The following is a 17,833-nucleotide window of genomic DNA, read 5'->3' on the forward strand; positions in this document are numbered from 1 at the left end:
GAGAGGCGAGCAATTTTGTCACCTCTGTTTGGCTTACTTATTCTTTTTCTTTACGGTCTCTGACTTTTGTTTACTGATCTAGCAGTTTGTGAAGCAAGCAGTGCACTAGCTTCTCCCTTTAACATTTTTTTAATAGGATATATTGGCCAATAGAACTGTAACCTTCAACAAGGTTGGCTGACCTTTCACTTAGTAGTTGCAATGCAGTTCACCAATTAGATAGATATTTGGTAGAGATTGGAGTATCTCTTGCAATTTGATCCACATTCAGTAGCACAAAGACAAAATAGCTAGTCCAATAGGAACGCGAATTGGCATCCAAATCATCAAGATTTTGGGAAGATCCCTGCTGCTGGTGCCCCAAGGTCAATGGAGAGCAAAATATAAGTGTAGCTGTCACTTTGGCTTGACAAAGTTGGTATCTGCACTAGTCTTAATCCTTGGTAGTAGTGGTTGTGATTGCCTTGCCATTATTTATCTTTTCCCCTACCTTTTGTTTGGATTCTCAAATTATTCGCACATCCTGATCACCATTTGCCCCACCAATAACCAACTACAATTCCTCCATTATTTTTCATGCTTTTTCATTTTCATTTCATCTATGACGAATTTATTTTAAGCTACGGAAATTATTTTTTAATCTAATTTATGTAGATTTAATATACATACGGACAAAAAAAATATATTAAATTTTAAATTATAAATTATATTTTAATGTCTCACATCTAATCAAGGTTAGACTCAGAATATACTTTTTATAAGTTTATTTTGTCTATCCTCTTTATTTTCTTTTATTCATTTTCTTTTTTGTTTTTTAGTGATACATAACTATCGTCCTATACTTATATTCTGCTGCTATATTCACGCTGGTCGTACGTACTAATATACCGCGTTATTTTCTATCGTCAGACGGTCATTTAATTCTATTCGATACCATTTAGACACAATCCCAAACATCACGAGATTTATTATCCTACGGAGCTAACTAATACTCGAGGCTTAGGCCTCACGTGAAGGTTAGCGCCCAGTCCGACTTGTCAAAAGAAGTCCTGAGCTTGTATGAGGGATAGGGATGTACGTTAGGCCCTGATAGATTTAAGGCCCAGACTTTCTAGCACAGGCTTTGTCATGTCCGGCCATCATCAAGTACCACTTTATCTGCTCATTAATTATTTCATTATTTATGAGGAGTAAACTTCGAGATCTCAATAATTACCGCGTGGCTCTAGGAGAGTTATATCAAAACGTCTCTCCTGTAACGACCCGAAAATCAGACCGCTACCGGCGCTAGGATCCAGATCGGCTTAAGGCCGTCGGGACCCGTAGCAAGCCAAACATTCATCCTGTGTACCTGTTTAATCCCATACATGATCAACACATACATAAAAATTTTGAACCTTTTTTTTTTTTTAAAACTCAATTCATTTCCATTTAAAACCATGAAATTAGTAAAAACATTTTAGAAAACACATTTTACCCCTCTAGAAGCCTCTGGCATCTTCAGAATTCCATATTCCAACGGAGATTCCGCCGGAAGGTAGGGATTCCAATGTCGGAATCTAGCCGGGTATTACATCTCCTTTGCCTTTACTCATTTTAAACTTGTGCTCTTGCTTTCACTTGTTGCTCTGCCTCTTGCGCTGCTTCTGCTATCTTGCTCTTTCTCTTCTCTCTAATCTCTAATTTTCTGATTTGAGATATGTTTTACTCCTCTTATGGCTTCTATTAGGATTTCCGATATAGTGAGTCTGATGCCTTTTGTTACTCCTTCCTTTTTCCACAACTTTTCTCACAACTTCTATAACACCACCATCTTTAGAATTAGGGCTCCCTTGCTCAATGAACAAATTATTCTCCACTACCCACCACCAGCGGGCTTGATAGATGCTCAGTAGGAGGCGTAATTTGGTCTTTTTCGTCAAACAGTATGAATTCGGGCTAACCTTCTTTTTCACCTCTTTTTCCATTGAGGTTTTCCGTCATTTTAAGGTGACTCCTCGAACGTTGTCTTCTAACTCTATCTTATTCTATGCTGCTTCCAATCCATCTACCTATATTGGGGTTTTGCCCCTTCTATCGAGTTGTTTTATACTTTCTTCCATCTTATTAGGTCTAACCATGGGTTTTACTATTTCGTTCCCCGAGCTGGGTTGTCTATATTCGCGGGGTACAAAAACTCAACTAAAGGTTGGGCAAAAAATTTTGTAGTTGTCGAGCTAAAGAAAAGCTCAGGGATTAACTGAGATATCGATCTTTCATGGGGGGAAATTTCTTAGGGCTATAATGACTTCCCTGGATTAACCCTAACAGACTAAATTTGCCTTCACCGACTAGTCTCTGTAAAAAAGAAATATGACGTAGAAAAATGCATTTTTATATCTAACCTGCGGGACTATTGAGAAGCTAATATTTTTTATTTTTTTTTCTTTTTATGTTCTTCTTTTGTTATTTCGAGCTCTAACTGGACTGATATTTCCTTTTCAATTTCTATCATGCCAGTGGATTCCATCAAACTCCTAAATAACTTCACTTCGTCTAGAAAGAGTATGAAGGAGACTCTGGCCACTTTTAAGGCCAACAAGTCTACTGCTGATGTAACTAGAGAGGTTTTTCAGGCTGCAGCCCCTACATCGTCTGTTCGTCACTCTACTCTTATCCCCCACCTTTTCTAGTTTTGGTGCCAATGTCAGGAAGCTCTCGTTCAGTAGCTTCCAGAATGTTGGTGTACCAGCCCGCTTACCGGACCATCACCGGCACTAGGATCCAGATCGGCTTAAGGCCGCCGGGACCCGTAGTAAGCCTACTGTCAACTCTAAGTACCTGATAAAACCCATACATGAGCATACTTAAGCTTAAAACTGTTACTTACTCTTCTCTTTTTTTTTCTTTGCTTGACTATCTTTTCTTTTCTTGAAACTTTTCTCATCGACTAAGCCTGGCCTATGCATGCTCTGTCTGTATGCACTCGAAGAGTGATACCTGCTATGGTACCATACAGTAACTACAGAGATAGAAAGACTACCATGCACCAAGCCTAGCGCATCAGAACAACATTATCTCAATCATAAAATGATCATGTATAAAGGAATAACAAGCACTAGGGCCAAGCACAATTCTATAACTCAGTACATAACTTACTATTACATCATTTCTCTGCATAACATAAACTCTGTACTGTACATCATTATCATGTCCACTACTCTATACTATTACATATGCCTTTTACCCTTGCTATCTCTTTCTCTTTCTCTTCTCTGAGGCCCTGTAAAATGGGGTTAGGGAAAGGGATGAGCTGCTAAAGCCCAGTGAGCGGAATCTATAAAAAATCACATTTAAAACATGCTGTCATATGATGCGATCACTGCACAAACATTTCACATCTCGGATTGGACATGATCCCAAAACTCCCTCTGTCAGTGCCCGGCCCCCAAAGGAGCTCACACAGGTCTTTCACTAACTACTCATGGTGCCCGACCCTATAAGGGCTCACACAGGACTCATCCAAGGTAAATGCCCGGCCCCAAAGGAGCTCACACAGGTCATACAAGAATGACAGACTTATGGGCTATTGAGATCGCCTCGGTCCAATCCACATATACAAGTAATAATGCAATACATCAACTTGGTGTATACTAATGCAAAACATCCTACATAAACATGGCATTAATGATGCATGAATCATGCTTAAACAGTGCTTAACTTTTAAAATAAAGTTCTGTTCCACTCACCTCTGTCAACTGCTGAGCAGTCTCTGAAACCCTAACTCTGTGGGCCTCCTTGGTCTCTCGGGTCCGTACCTACACAGGTGGACTCAAATGAGGACCAAACTTACTTAAACATAACTCTTATTATCTCCCCAAAACCCCTCTACAACATCATAGGCATGCATGGAAAAATGGGCAAAAGAAGGCTGGACTGGGCACTTTCGGCGGCTGGTTCGGCGGCCGAAACCTCCCTCCAGAGACGAAACTCATGCATGTTCGGCGGCACCTTCGGCGGCCGAAAGTCTCATCCAGAGACGAAACTCATGCACTTTCGGCGGCCGAACTTCCTCTTTCGGCGGCCGAAAGTCTCTTTCTCACCCAAAAGCCTAGCTTTCGGGGGCAAGGTTTGGCAGCCGAAACTGCCTCCACAAGGGGTTCGGCGGCCGAACCTTGCTTCGGCGGCCGAACCTGGATTCTCCAGAAAGGTAGAATCCGAGCACAACTCATGCTCTCAGCCTCCAAACTCCTAGCAAACACCCATAACATGCATACCAACACTTCTCAACTAACATATAACATAACTCATGCATATAGAGGCCTAAAAACTAGTTCAAGCCCCAAAAACCACAACAAAATGCATATGAGCAACATATGCTCAAACTCATGCTTATACCCCAAAACATGCCATAAACCTCTCCAAAACTTCTAAAACTTGCTTTAAACATAAGGGGAGGTGAGGATCCATGCTTACCTCTTGCAGAACTAGAGGATTGATGATCCAAGCTTGGAGATGGGGAAAAACTCACTCAAACTCTCCAAGTGCTCAACTTTGCTTCCTTTTGCTCAAATCTCTAAAACAAAGCTCAAATCAAGTTAAAACATGCAAGATTTGAGGAAAACATGAGAAATCACACCAAGGAGAGCTTGAACCTACCTTTGACCCAAAAACAGAGTGTTTAACACTCAAGTCTCGGGCAAAAGGGGCTTTTGTAGTGGCCAACCGACCCTTCCTTCGGCGGCCTAACGTGCATGCGAAACCATGCAACTTTCGGCGGCCGAACTTCACCTTCGGCGGCCGAACCTGGCTTTTGTCCCCTTGGCCTTTTCATTTCAAAACTCAATTTTCTTAACTCAAAACATGCAAACATGATAAAAACACTTAAAAACATCTTAAAAACCTTTCTTATACCCTTAGGGCAAACTCCGACATCCTCGAATCCCGACTTCCAACGGAAAATCCGCCGGAACGTAGGAATTCCGATACCGGGGTCTAGCCGGGTATTACATTCTCCCCCCCTTAAGAACATTCGTCCCCGAATGTTCCTCTCGAACTCAAACATACTCCAAACATAACATAAGGTACATGAAGAACAAAAGAAACTCGAACTAACCTCAAAAGAGATGGGGGTACTGTCGGAGCATAGACTCCCTTGTCTCCCAGGTGCACTCTTCGATATGATGGTGGTTCCAGAGGACTTTTACCATCGGGATCTCCTTGTTCCTTAGCTTTCTGATCTGGGTGTCAATGATCCGCACTGGTTGTTCTACATACGTGAGATCACCTAGGATCTCCACATCTGGTTCGCTGAGAACCTTATTCGGATCTGACACAAACTTTCTTAGCATCGAAACATGGAAGACTGGATGGATTCTTTCCATAGACCTAGGCAAATCAAGCTTATACGACACATTTCCGACCTTCTGCAAAATCTCAAAAGGTCCAATGTACCGCGGAGCCAGTTTACCTTTCCTCCCAAAACGAACCACCCCTTTCATTGGAGACACCTTCAACAAGACCAGATCCCCCTCCTCAAACTCTATGTGCTTTCTGCGAATGTCTGCATAGCTCTTCTGCCGACTAACAGCAGTCTTGAGCCTCTCTCTGATGATGGGCACCACCCTGTTCGTGATCTCTACTAACTCAGGCCCTGCTAGGGACCCTTCTCCAACCTCTTCCCAACAAACTGGTGACCTGCACTTCCTCCCATACAGAGCTTCATATGGGGCCATCCCTATGCTAGCATGATGACTATTGTTGTAGGCAAACTCCACTAAGGGTAGATGTTGCCTCCAAGATCCGCCAAAATCTAGCACACACATTCGAAGCATATCTTCTATGGTCTGGATGGTCCTCTCTGACTGTCCGTCAGTCTGTGGATGGAAAGCAGTGCTAAAGTCTAATCTTGTGCCCATAGCCTCTTGCAGACTTCGCCAAAACCTGGAGGTAAACTGGGGTCCTCTGTCAGACACTATAGAAACAGGAGCCCCATGTAACCTCACAACTTCCTCAACATATACAAAATCCATGGCTATATTCTCCCATTTCCATTCTGGAATCGGCAGTGGGTTAAGCATTCCAGCCGGCTTCTGGTGCTCTAGCTTCACTCTTTGACATATCTCGCAGGCTGACACAAACTGTGCCACTTCTCTCTTCATTGCTGGCCACCAATACACTTTCTTCAAATCTTGATACATCTTGGTGGCTCCAGGGTGAATGCTATATCTCGCATTATGAGCTTCCCTCATAATGTCTCCTTTCAAACTGATGTCGTCTGGTACACATAGTCTATGCCCGTATCGGAGAATCCCTTGGTCGTCGAATCTGAACTCTTCGCTCTTGCCTGACTGAACAGTCCTGGCAATCTTGATCAACGCTGGATCCTCATGTTGTTTCTGAGCCACTTGCTCCAGAAACACGGGTGTAACTTTCATCTGTGCAATCAAAACACCTGTACCAGTTAACTCTAACTGTAGCCCTTCCTCAACTAACCTGTAGAAGTCCTTCACCACCGGCCTCCTTTCTGCGGTAATGTGAGATAAACTGCCTAGTGATTTCCGGCTTAAGGCATCGGCTACAACATTTGCCTTTCCCGGATGATACTGGATCCTGCAATCATAATCACTAAGCAATTCTACCCACCGTCTCTGCCTCAAGTTTAACTCTCTCTGACTCAGGATGTGCTGTAGGCTCTTATGATCGGTAAAGATCTCACATTTCACCCCATAGAGGTAATGCCTCCACATCTTGAGTGCAAATATAACAGCTGCCATCTCAAGATCGTGTGTTGGATAGTTCAGCTCGTGCTTCTTCAGCTGTCTAGAAGCATAAGCTATTACTCTGTCATTCTGCATTAACACACAACCCAATCCCACTCGGGACGCATCACAGAACACTGTGAAGTCTTCATCACTAGTAGGCAGAGCTAACACCGGTGCTGAAGTTAATCTTCTCTTTAACTCTTCAAAGCTCTCTTCACATTGGTCAGACCATGTGACTCTCTGGTTCTTTCTGGTTAATCTGGTCATAGGAGCCGCTATCTTAGAGAAGTCCTGAACGAACCTCCTGTAGTAGCCTGCCAAACCCAAGAAACTCTTGACCTCTGTCACTGTGGTGGGTCTAGGCCAATTGGCTACAGCTTCTATCTTCTTGGGGTCCACTGCTATACCTTGATCTGACACTACATGCCCCAAGAATGAAATGCTCCTTAGCCAGAACTCACACTTGGAGAACTTGGCATATAAACCATGCTCTCTCAAGGTCTGCAGGACTATCCTCAGATGATGGGCATGCTCCTCTGCATTCCTGGAATACACCAAGATATCATCTATGAAGACAATAACAAAGTGATCCAGGTATTCTCTGAAAACTCGGTTCATGAGATCCATGAATGCTGCAGGGGCGTTAGTCAACCCGAACGGCATCACTAAGAACTCATAATGCCCATATCTGGTCCTGAAAGCTGTCTTAGGTACATCCTCTTCCCTGATTCTCAGCTGATGATAGCCCGATCTCAGATCTATCTTAGAAAAACAACCTGCTCCTGCTAGCTGGTCGAATAGATCATCGATCCTGGGTAGAGGATACTTATTCTTGGTAGTGACTTTGTTCAACTGCCTGTAGTCGATACAAAGTCTAAGGGATCCATCCTTTTTCTTGACAAACAACACTGGAGCACCCCAGGGTGAGGTACTTGGACGGATGAAACCCTTATCTACCAACTCCTGTAGCTGCTCTTTCAACTCCTTAAGCTCTGCTGGTGCCATCCTGTAGGGAGGAATAGAGATCGGTCTGGTACCAGGCACTAACTCGATCTCGAACTCTATTTCCCTATCAGGTGGTAGTCCTGGAAGCTCATCTGGAAACACATCTGGGAACTCTCTGACTACGGGCACTGAACTGGGGTCCCTAACCTGACTGTCTAGCTCTCTCACATGAGCTAGATACCCCTGACATCCCCTCCTGAGCAACCTACGAGCCTGTAGGGCTGATATCAGACCTCTAAGCGTGCCCCTCCTGTCTCCTCTGAAGACAAACTCAGATCCATCCTCATCTCTGAACTGAACTACCTTGTCTCTGCAGTCCAAGGTAGCACCATATGCAGATAGCCAATCCATCCCTAGAATGACGTCAAAATCTGTCAACTCTAGAACCACAAGGTCAGCTGGAAGGCATCTACCATCTATAAATACTGGACTATGTCGACAGACTGTCTCTGCCAACGATGGATCACACTTAGGACCACTGACCCATAGGGGACACTCTAACCCAGACGTCATCAAACCCACTCTCTCTATGGCTCTGGGAGCAACAAAGGAATGCGAAGCACCAGGGTCTAACAAAGTATACACCTCAGAACACCCAATGAGGAGATTACCTGACACCACGGTGTTAGAAGTGTTTGCCTCCTGCTGTGTCATCGTGAAAATCCGCGCCGGAGCTGACGGACCTCCACCTCGGGGACCCGCAGATGAAGAGGCTGACCCTCTCCCTCTGCCTCTGCCCTGCGTCATACCTGAAACTGGTGGCTGTGGCATGCTAGCTGGAGCTGTCTGATGGGATGGTGCCGTGAAAGATGCCTGAGGGCACTCACGAGCCATGTGTCCCTCCTGGCCACACCTGTAACATCCTGTAATCCCAAAGCGACAAACTCCTCTGTGCGCTTTCCCGCACCTATTACACACTGGAACCTCTGAACCTGAACTCATGCCACTGCCTAATCCCAGACCTGCTTTAATCTTATTCCAGAACTTATTCTTCTTCGACTTCTGCGTGGAACCACTCCACTTCTTACCACTGGAAGTTGCTGCACCCTGTGAAGAGGGATCTGACTTACCCCTACCTGGGGTCTTAGAACCAGAAGACTGTGCCGGCTGCTGTTTCACTGTACCCTGTATAATGGCACTCGCCTCCATTCTTCGTGCTAAATCCACCACGGTGTGGAAACTCTCCCTCTCGGCTGCATGGATCAAAGAGGAATACCTGGAATGCAGTTTCATAGCATACCTCCTCGCCTTTTTCTGTTCCGTATCATAGGCCTGTCCTGCATACCGCAGCAACTCCAGAAACCTGTCAGTAAACTCATCAATACTCATATCCTCTGTCTGCTTGAGCTGCTCAAACTCTATCATCTTTAGCTCTTTCGAACTATCTGGAAATGCCCATCCGGCAAACTCATTAGCAAACTCCTCCCAAGACATGTTATCCAACCTAGGGTCCACATAGACGCCAAACCATTCCTTCGCCTTCTTACATTTTAACGTGAACCCTGCCATCTGAATGGCTCTGGTATCATCTGCCCCTAGCTCATCTGCTATCATCTTGACTGCTTTAATGTACTCAAACGGATCATCTCCTGATTGATACTTAGGAGCATCTAACTTTAGGTAATCAGTCATCTTTACCTTGCTCCTCACAGATGGGCCAGGTTGAGGTGTTTGGATAACTGGGGCTTCTGGTTGTACCACTGGTGGTGGTGGGGGAGGTGCAGCACTTTCTGGTGTAGAGTATGCTGGACTGGGGTAAAAAGGCGAGGGTGGATACATGGGATATGGTGGATATGGGGGGTAATACGGTGGATAAGGCATATATGTGGAATATGGGTGAAAACTAGGATAATCCGATGTACCTCCCATCGAATATCCTGGGCCCTGTGGGTAGGGCTGATAGTGGGGTGGATAACCATACCCCGAGGCCTGACCGCCTCCCTGTGATGATCCCACATCCTCCTCCATAGTGCCAACACCTAACCCTCCATCCCTTCTTGGATCCACATCCATCTCTTCCCTTGTATCACTAGATCTTCTTCTCTGTTCTGTCTCCCTCCTGCTTTCATCAAAAGACCTTCTAGGGTCCCTTGATGATCTTTCTCTGCCTGCCCTTTGGGACATAGCTCTTGGCAAAGCAGGGGGACGCCCTTCCATACCCTCATTCTCGGGCGGAGCTCCAGTCAATCTAGCTGATCGACGGGTTCCTCTCATCTTAGCTTCTGAAAACATAACATAAACTTTAGCATCATAGGATCCATGTAACAACATGAACCCGCAACTCATAACATAACATATCATAGCATATCATTAAATGCACATGCATAAAGTCATGGCATAACACAGCAAGACAGGACTCAACATCCTATCCTAGTGGACATGATCTTCCTATTGTGCTTGCCCTCTAAAACAACCTCTTTCCGATGTGAGATATCTCTAATCCCTGAGCATCTTAGCTCAGCACACCGTACTTTAGAGGCCCTATGCTCTGATACCAATCTGTAACAGCCCGCTTACCGGACCATCACCGGCACTAGGATCCAGATCGGCTTAAGGCCGCCGGGACCCGTAGTAAGCCTACTGTCAACTCTAAGTACCTGATAAAACCCATACATGAGCATACTTAAGCTTAAAACTGTTACTTACTCTTCTCTTTTTTTTTCTTTGCTTGACTATCTTTTCTTTTCTTGAAACTTTTCTCATCGACTAAGCCTGGCCTATGCATGCTCTGTCTGTATGCACTCGAAGAGTGATACCTGCTATGGTACCATACAGTAACTACAGAGATAGAAAGACTACCATGCACCAAGCCTAGCGCATCAGAACAACATTATCTCAATCATAAAATGATCATGTATAAAGGAATAACAAGCACTAGGGCCAAGCACAATTCTATAACTCAGTACATAACTTACTATTACATCATTTCTCTGCATAACATAAACTCTGTACTGTACATCATTATCATGTCCACTACTCTATACTATTACATATGCCTTTTACCCTTGCTATCTCTTTCTCTTTCTCTTCTCTGAGGCCCTGTAAAATGGGGTTAGGGAAAGGGATGAGCTGCTAAAGCCCAGTGAGCGGAATCTATAAAAAATCACATTTAAAACATGCTGTCATATGATGCGATCACTGCACAAACATTTCACATCTCGGATTGGACATGATCCCAAAACTCCCTCTGTCAGTGCCCGGCCCCCAAAGGAGCTCACACAGGTCTTTCACTAACTACTCATGGTGCCCGACCCTATAAGGGCTCACACAGGACTCATCCAAGGTAAATGCCCGGCCCCAAAGGAGCTCACACAGGTCATACAAGAATGACAGACTTATGGGCTATTGAGATCGCCTCGGTCCAATCCACATATACAAGTAATAATGCAATACATCAACTTGGTGTATACTAATGCAAAACATCCTACATAAACATGGCATTAATGATGCATGAATCATGCTTAAACAGTGCTTAACTTTTAAAATAAAGTTCTGTTCCACTCACCTCTGTCAACTGCTGAGCAGTCTCTGAAACCTTAACTCTGTGGGCCTCCTTGGTCTCTCGGGTCCGTACCTACACAGGTGGACTCAAATGAGGACCAAACTTACTTAAACATAACTCTTATTATCTCCCCAAAACCCCTCTACAACATCATAGGCATGCATGGAAAAATGGGCAAAAGAAGGCTGGACTGGGCACTTTCGGCGGCTGGTTCGGCGGCCGAAACCTCCCTCCAGAGACGAAACTCATGCATGTTCGGCGGCACCTTCGGCGGCCGAAAGTCTCATCCAGAGACGAAACTCATGCACTTTCGGCGGCCGAAATTCCTCTTTCGGCGGCCGAAAGTCTCTTTCTCACCCAAAAGCCTAGCTTTCGGGGGCAAGGTTTGGCAGCCGAAACTGCCTCCACAAGGGGTTCGGCGGCCGAACCTTGCTTCGGCGGCCGAACCTGGATTCTCCAGAAAGGTAGAATCCGAGCACAACTCATGCTCTCAGCCTCCAAACTCCTAGCAAACACCCATAACATGCATACCAACACTTCTCAACTAACATATAATATAACTCATGCATATAGAGGCCTAAAAACTAGTTCAAGCCCCAAAAACCACAACAAAACGCATATGAGCAACATATGCTCAAACTCATGCTTATACCCCAAAACATGCCATAAACCTCTCCAAAACTTCTAAAACTTGCTTTAAACATAAGGGGAGGTGAGGATCCATGCTTACCTCTTGCAGAACTAGAGGATTGATGATCCAAGCTTGGAGATGGGGAAAAACTCACTCAAACTCTCCAAGTGCTCAACTTTGCTTCCTTTTGCTCAAATCTCTAAAACAAAGCTCAAATCAAGTTAAAACATGCAAGATTTGAGGAAAACATGAGAAATCACACCAAGGAGAGCTTGAACCTACCTTTGACCCAAAAACAGAGTGTTTAACACTCAAGTCTCGGGCAAAAGGGGCTTTTGTAGTGGCCAACCGACCCTTCCTTCGGCGGCCTAACGTGCATGCGAAACCATGCAACTTTCGGCGGCCGAACTTCACCTTCGACGGCCGAACCTGGCTTTTGTCCCCTTGGCCTTTTCATTTCAAAACTCAATTTTCTTAACTCAAAACATGCAAACATGATAAAAACACTTAAAAACATCTTAAAAACCTTTCTTATACCCTTAGGGCAAACTCCGACATCCTCGAATCCCGACTTCCAACGGAAAATCCGCCGGAACGTAGGAATTCCGATACCGGGGTCTAGCCGGGTATTACAGTTGGTCCCTCCTAGAGAACGAGAATGAGAACTGTGGGCCTTTCTGAGTCGAGTTTAGGTCATTTGGGTGATTCCTGTATAATTTTCGCCGTGATTAGCTATATGGATCTCAGTGGATGAATGAGAATGAAAATTCCGGTGATGATAAGATCTCATTCGTTCTCACAATTTGATATCTAATCAGGGATTAGAATTAGAGTATACTTTTTGTAAACTTGGTTTGTCTATCCTCTTTATTTCCTTTTATTTCTTTTCTCCTTTATCCTTTAATAACATGTAATCGCTATTCTACGCTCATATTCTTCTGTTATATTTATATTGACCGTACGTATGGATGTACCGTGTTCTTATCTATCGTTAGATAGTTATTTAATTTTATCCGGTGCCACTTAAATCGTAAATATATGAAATTTATTGTTTCATGAGACTAATAAATATTTCAGACCTAGACCTCACATGTTCACACTCAGCCCAACTTGTCAGGACAGATTCTAAACTTGTAGGAGGAGTAGGGCTGCGCGTTGGATTCTAATAGAGTCAAGTTCTAGTCTTTCTAATATGGATTTATCAAGGGTCGGATATTCAGAACACAACCGTGGTCATATTTGTATTGTAATTACTACTTAAATAAGTTTTTTTATAAAATTAAAAATTAAACTTATGATGTCAGCGGTATTCGTTATTTATATTTTAAAGTGAATAAATAAAAACTAAACAGTAGCAGACTAGGTTGGAGGATAAGGACAATAAGACGCGGCATTGGAATGGAAGATTCAAACCAAACCACGGGCCGGAGAGAGCTAAACCATGGGCAAGTCACGAGTGCCTGAGAATTATCCACAGCGAATAATTACACGTCATTTAATTATTTTTTAATACTTTTTAAGCATTTATATAATTCCAATTTTCTGTACAGCATTCTTTTATTCCTTCATTATTTTAATTAATTATTAATTTACTTTCCCTGGTTTCACTGGCCTTTACGCTTCCTCATGTTTAGGTGAGAGATTAAGGCATTTGAGTATCCTTTCTACCTTTAAATATTAATGCTTGTGAGTTAATTTCCCCTTTTCGTATAGATTCAAATAATGACGTAGAAATTAAAGTATAATATGTTATTTTTATTTTACTGTGAGATTATTTTTATTTTAAATATTCCCTCGGCGTTGGAGTTTGGACTTGGAGTGAGTCGGAAGACCACTAAGCAAAATTTCATTTGGACAATTTAGGATGTAATATCATATTCTGTTGTACATGGTAGCCAACATTCTAAAACATGTTCCGGCTGGGGATTTTCTTTTTTTTTTTTTTAAATATAATTTTGGTAATGAACAATGTTGAAATTGATGTAAAAATGAAAATGTTGTATTCCGAGTATCTAGCATCAAGTTGCCATCGGTACACAGGAAATCTCAAACTGTGGGTTTAGGATAGGAGGTTAGTAGCTTGGACCCGTTTCGTTTAATATTATTTTACAAAAATAATATACTCAAATTAAATTGTTTATTTCTTAATTCCAACCAGTCAAAATTATATGTAAAAGTAATTAAATTTTTTAATTATTTGTAAATATTCACAAAGCGGGTGTACTATCATCATCAAGCTATAACAGATTAGGCTTCATAATTTAGCTTTGAGTTGGATTCTCTCAGTTGACAATTTCAATTGATGGAGACGAATCAGGATAACGACATGGGATAGTAAAAGAAAGTAGATACCAGAATTTGGTTTGAAAAATTAATTAAATTAACTTTCATCATTTAAAAATTGATATATCCTCTTTCCCATATTGCATATATTAAATTATTTATAATATGAGAATTAAAAATAAAATTAATAAAGCATTTAATTATTTTTTTAAAGAGGAGGATAGTTATGCATTTAATGTATATTAATTAATAAATTATTTATATATTCAAAAAAAGTTATTTATGTTTAAAGGTCACCAGGTTTTAAAGGAGATATTGATGCACACAAAGTTCTTATATGAAAACTAAACAAAACAAAATTTATGAAATGGAAAAGAATTCTATTAAAATGATATAATAAATAATATTAGTACAAAGATGTTGAAGGAAACGGCTGGAGCGTCCAAATAAATCGGACGGTGCTAATCACAAAAAAAAATCTGAATGCTTTTCACACTGGAATATTATCTCCTCCGTAACCGTAGAAATTTTGAGGCGCTTGGCACATAATACACGTAACATATAAGACAAAAGCCTGCCCTCATGTGGACCCCATAACCTCATCCCCTGGTGTCCGTCTCAAGCGCTCAAGAATCATCGCCCGCCGATGGACCCCGCACCCCACATGCGTCCATTCCACCATAAAAATAACTCTACTTATTTTTTTATTATTATTAAATTAAAAAATACCAAAAGATCCTTCATAATGACGATAATACCCGCGTGGATATTTCTATAAAAGGAAACGCCCGTTTCCTCCTTCCAGGTCCCATGTCCCATTTCTGTAAACTCTTTTGAGCTAAAGCCAGTGTCAGATTTTATCATCTCATTTTTCTAGCTCCAGAGGATTAGATATGTTGGGTGTGTTTAGCAGTGCCATCATTTCCCCGCCGGACGAGCTGGTCGCTGCTGGATGCCGGACGCCATCTCCCAAGATAACGGCTGATGCTCTGGTGAAGCGCTTCCTCGACACTAACCCCTCCGCTGTATCCTTACAGATCGGAGACAACGCGCAGTTGGCCTACACCCACCACAGCGAGTCCTTGCTGCAGCCCAGGTAAAATATGCACTCCAAATGGACTCGTTTTCACGGCCTCCGCCATTTGTCATCATCTAACGCCTGATCACGGTATTTTAGGTTCTCGTCTAAGCAAAGTGATTGGTAGACCACTAAGTTACTGGCCAAAAAAATTTCTAACTTCAATTTGATCGGAATTTTTTACCGTAGGATTCATTTGTTTTATTTCGATTTAATAGATGTCTGAACTCCAAAGCTACTTGATAATTCTGACCGTAGGATATCCATCAACTGGCATGATTTTACTTTTACATTTAGTAATAAGCATGTTTTGGCCGTGTCTGATGCCGCGGCCATTGTGATTTGGCATACTGTGGGTGGGTCAGATATAATCAAAATTCTTGCACGATTGCCACGTAGTGACGCAGGTAGAATCTCGATCAAGCTCTGATAACGTGGACTTGGTAAAGTAAACGTGAACCATCTGATCATAGTAAGATAACTTTGTCGGTATTGATTCGAACCTGGATGCTTGTGGGTGCGGTTCTCGAGAGCAAGTTTGTCATCTCATTCTCTCGCTCATCGTCTGCGTGATCGTTTTGCCAAGTGTATGAGATTATGTCATCTCACTACATCCCGGCAATTATTTTCAGAATTATTAAATTTTCTATTCAAACTTAATTGAAATTAATTAATACATTCTATTTTTTCTGTATTAAAATAAACTTATTTGAATTATCATGAATATTTGTGGATTAGGGAATTTATTACCTCTGTTAATGTAAATTTTTATTTTCTTTGAAAAAGTGAGGATAAATAATGCTTATTAAATGCATTCAGTGGTTTTCGCTGTCAACTTTTTTTTGAAATTGGAGACATAGACTGGCTAAAGGGGAGGGGGTATGGGGATAAGGATAACGCAACTTTGATTAGGAACCAAAATGGTCCCTACCCTGGAATAGTTTGTAGGGTTTCATCAAAGTAGGTTAGCAATTTCATATGAATAACCATATGCAATGGTAAAACATCCTTTTTGGATATGTGTCATCAGGAATTACGAGACGGCTAATTCATTTACTGGATGTTGAAAATGGCAGATCATTCGCGGTTAAGGATGATATCTTCTGCTTGTTTGAGGGAGCATTAGACAATTTGGGAAGTCTAAGACAACAATATGGACTTGCCAAGTCTGCAAATGAAGTGATTTTGGTCATTGAGGCTTACAAGGCTCTTCGTGACCGGGCACCGTATCCTCCGAACCATGTTGTTGGTCACCTTAGTGGGAGCTTTGCCTTCATCGTCTTTGACAACTCTACTTCCACCTTGTTTGTGGCTTCTGTAAGTTCTCACCAACCAGTTAATGCCTTGATGAAGCTGCTAGCTAGGTTTGGTTGGCCTTTCTTTAACTACAATTGGGGTGGGTGTGAAATGTGACAGGATCAATTTGGGAAGGTTCCTCTATATTGGGGAATCACTGCTGATGGATACGTGGCATTTGCTGACAATATTGAATTGCTTAAAGGTGCTTGTGGCAAGTCACTTGCTTCTTTTCCTCAAGGTGGGTGTGCTAAAAAGTTTAAATATAAATAAATTAGGCTTTGGGATGTAAGTTAATATGTTTGTTCGTATGTCAAAATAGAGAAAATGGTTTGATCTGCTCATTTTCTGGCTTTATTGATCCATTCAATTGTGTAATTACAACATAAATAACCAAAAGCATGATGGTTTCTTTACATTGACAATGCGACAACGCTTGATTTTGCAGGATGTTTCTACTCGACAGCAGTGGGAGAACTGAGGAGCTTTGAGAATCCTAAAAACAAGATCACTGCAGTTCCTGCCAAGGAGGAAGAGATCTGGGGTGCTACTTTCAAGGTAAAATGACGACTGGCGTATTAGTTACATGTGTGCTACAAAAGAAGATTGATAATTTATTATTATTATTAGTTGATTATAGTTTTCGAGAACATCCATGGACGCATGAATCTCTTTTGGTAGTGACCGCCAATGGTCCATCTGAGCTAGCAACTCTAAATAAATAAATACAAGTCTCAACAGCTTTTCTTGATTCTTGATTCTATGGTAGTAATTGTGAATTTTGGTGGGATGAATTTCAGGTGGAAGGGCCGGCAGTCGTTGCAGCCAGAGAGTAGAAGACTTTTACATATCCAGTAGAGAGTAAGGCGAAAGTTTATGCTGAAGCTGTACAATCGGCATAAGAGGCCATTGTGAATTTCCGAGTACAAATGCAAGTAACAGTGTATGGTTGTGAAAAGTAGTAGTAGCTTGCTAGCTTTGGCTTAAGCGCTTTGGTTTCTTCTGTGTACAGCTATGTTTCTAGATAATAAAAGTTTGTTTGTCAGCGGGATGTATTACCATGATGCTTGCAATTTAAATCTCATATCCTCATTAACAATATCCACAAGTAACACATGAAAGATTAACTGCTTAATCTGAACTCCAAGGTCAAAACGACATCGAAATACAACGAGGAGATTAAATCAGAGAGAGTAAAAGCTGGCTATTTGTTAGCGTTCTAGAAAAATCAATAATCTAATTGAAATTATTGAAGGATCGGGAATCTCCGCCAAGTTTGGTGCCAGTTTGAAAAG

General features: G+C 42.1%; 1 protein-coding gene across 1 annotated transcript; it reads left to right on the forward strand.

Moving 5' to 3' along the window:
• Positions 1-14,959: 14,959 nt before the first annotated feature.
• On the forward strand, positions 14,960-17,583 carry LOC110602392 (stem-specific protein TSJT1). Its single transcript, XM_021739894.2, has 5 exons — positions 14,960-15,260; positions 16,319-16,559; positions 16,659-16,779; positions 16,987-17,096; positions 17,339-17,583. The coding sequence occupies exons 1-5, from the start codon at positions 15,058-15,060 to the stop codon at positions 17,372-17,374; spliced, it is 711 nt and encodes a 236-aa protein (XP_021595586.1). The 5' UTR covers positions 14,960-15,057; the 3' UTR covers positions 17,375-17,583.
• Positions 17,584-17,833: the final 250 nt, after the last annotated feature.

The sequence above is a fragment of the Manihot esculenta genome, chromosome 15, assembly GCF_001659605.2.
Source record: "Manihot esculenta cultivar AM560-2 chromosome 15, M.esculenta_v8, whole genome shotgun sequence".
NCBI lineage: Eukaryota > Viridiplantae > Streptophyta > Magnoliopsida > Malpighiales > Euphorbiaceae > Manihot > Manihot esculenta.

Excerpts from the sequence above, each read along its gene's own strand:
- LOC110602392 (XM_021739894.2), top strand. The coding sequence starts at position 15,058 with ATGTTGGGTGTGTTTAGCAGTGCCATCATTTCCCCGCCGGACGAGCTG. Across the intron at positions 15,261-16,318 it reads GAGTCCTTGCTGCAGCCCAG|ATCATTCGCGGTTAAGGATG; the intron begins GTAAAATATGCA and ends TGAAAATGGCAG. Across the intron at positions 17,097-17,338 it reads TCTGGGGTGCTACTTTCAAG|GTGGAAGGGCCGGCAGTCGT; the intron begins GTAAAATGACGA and ends GATGAATTTCAG.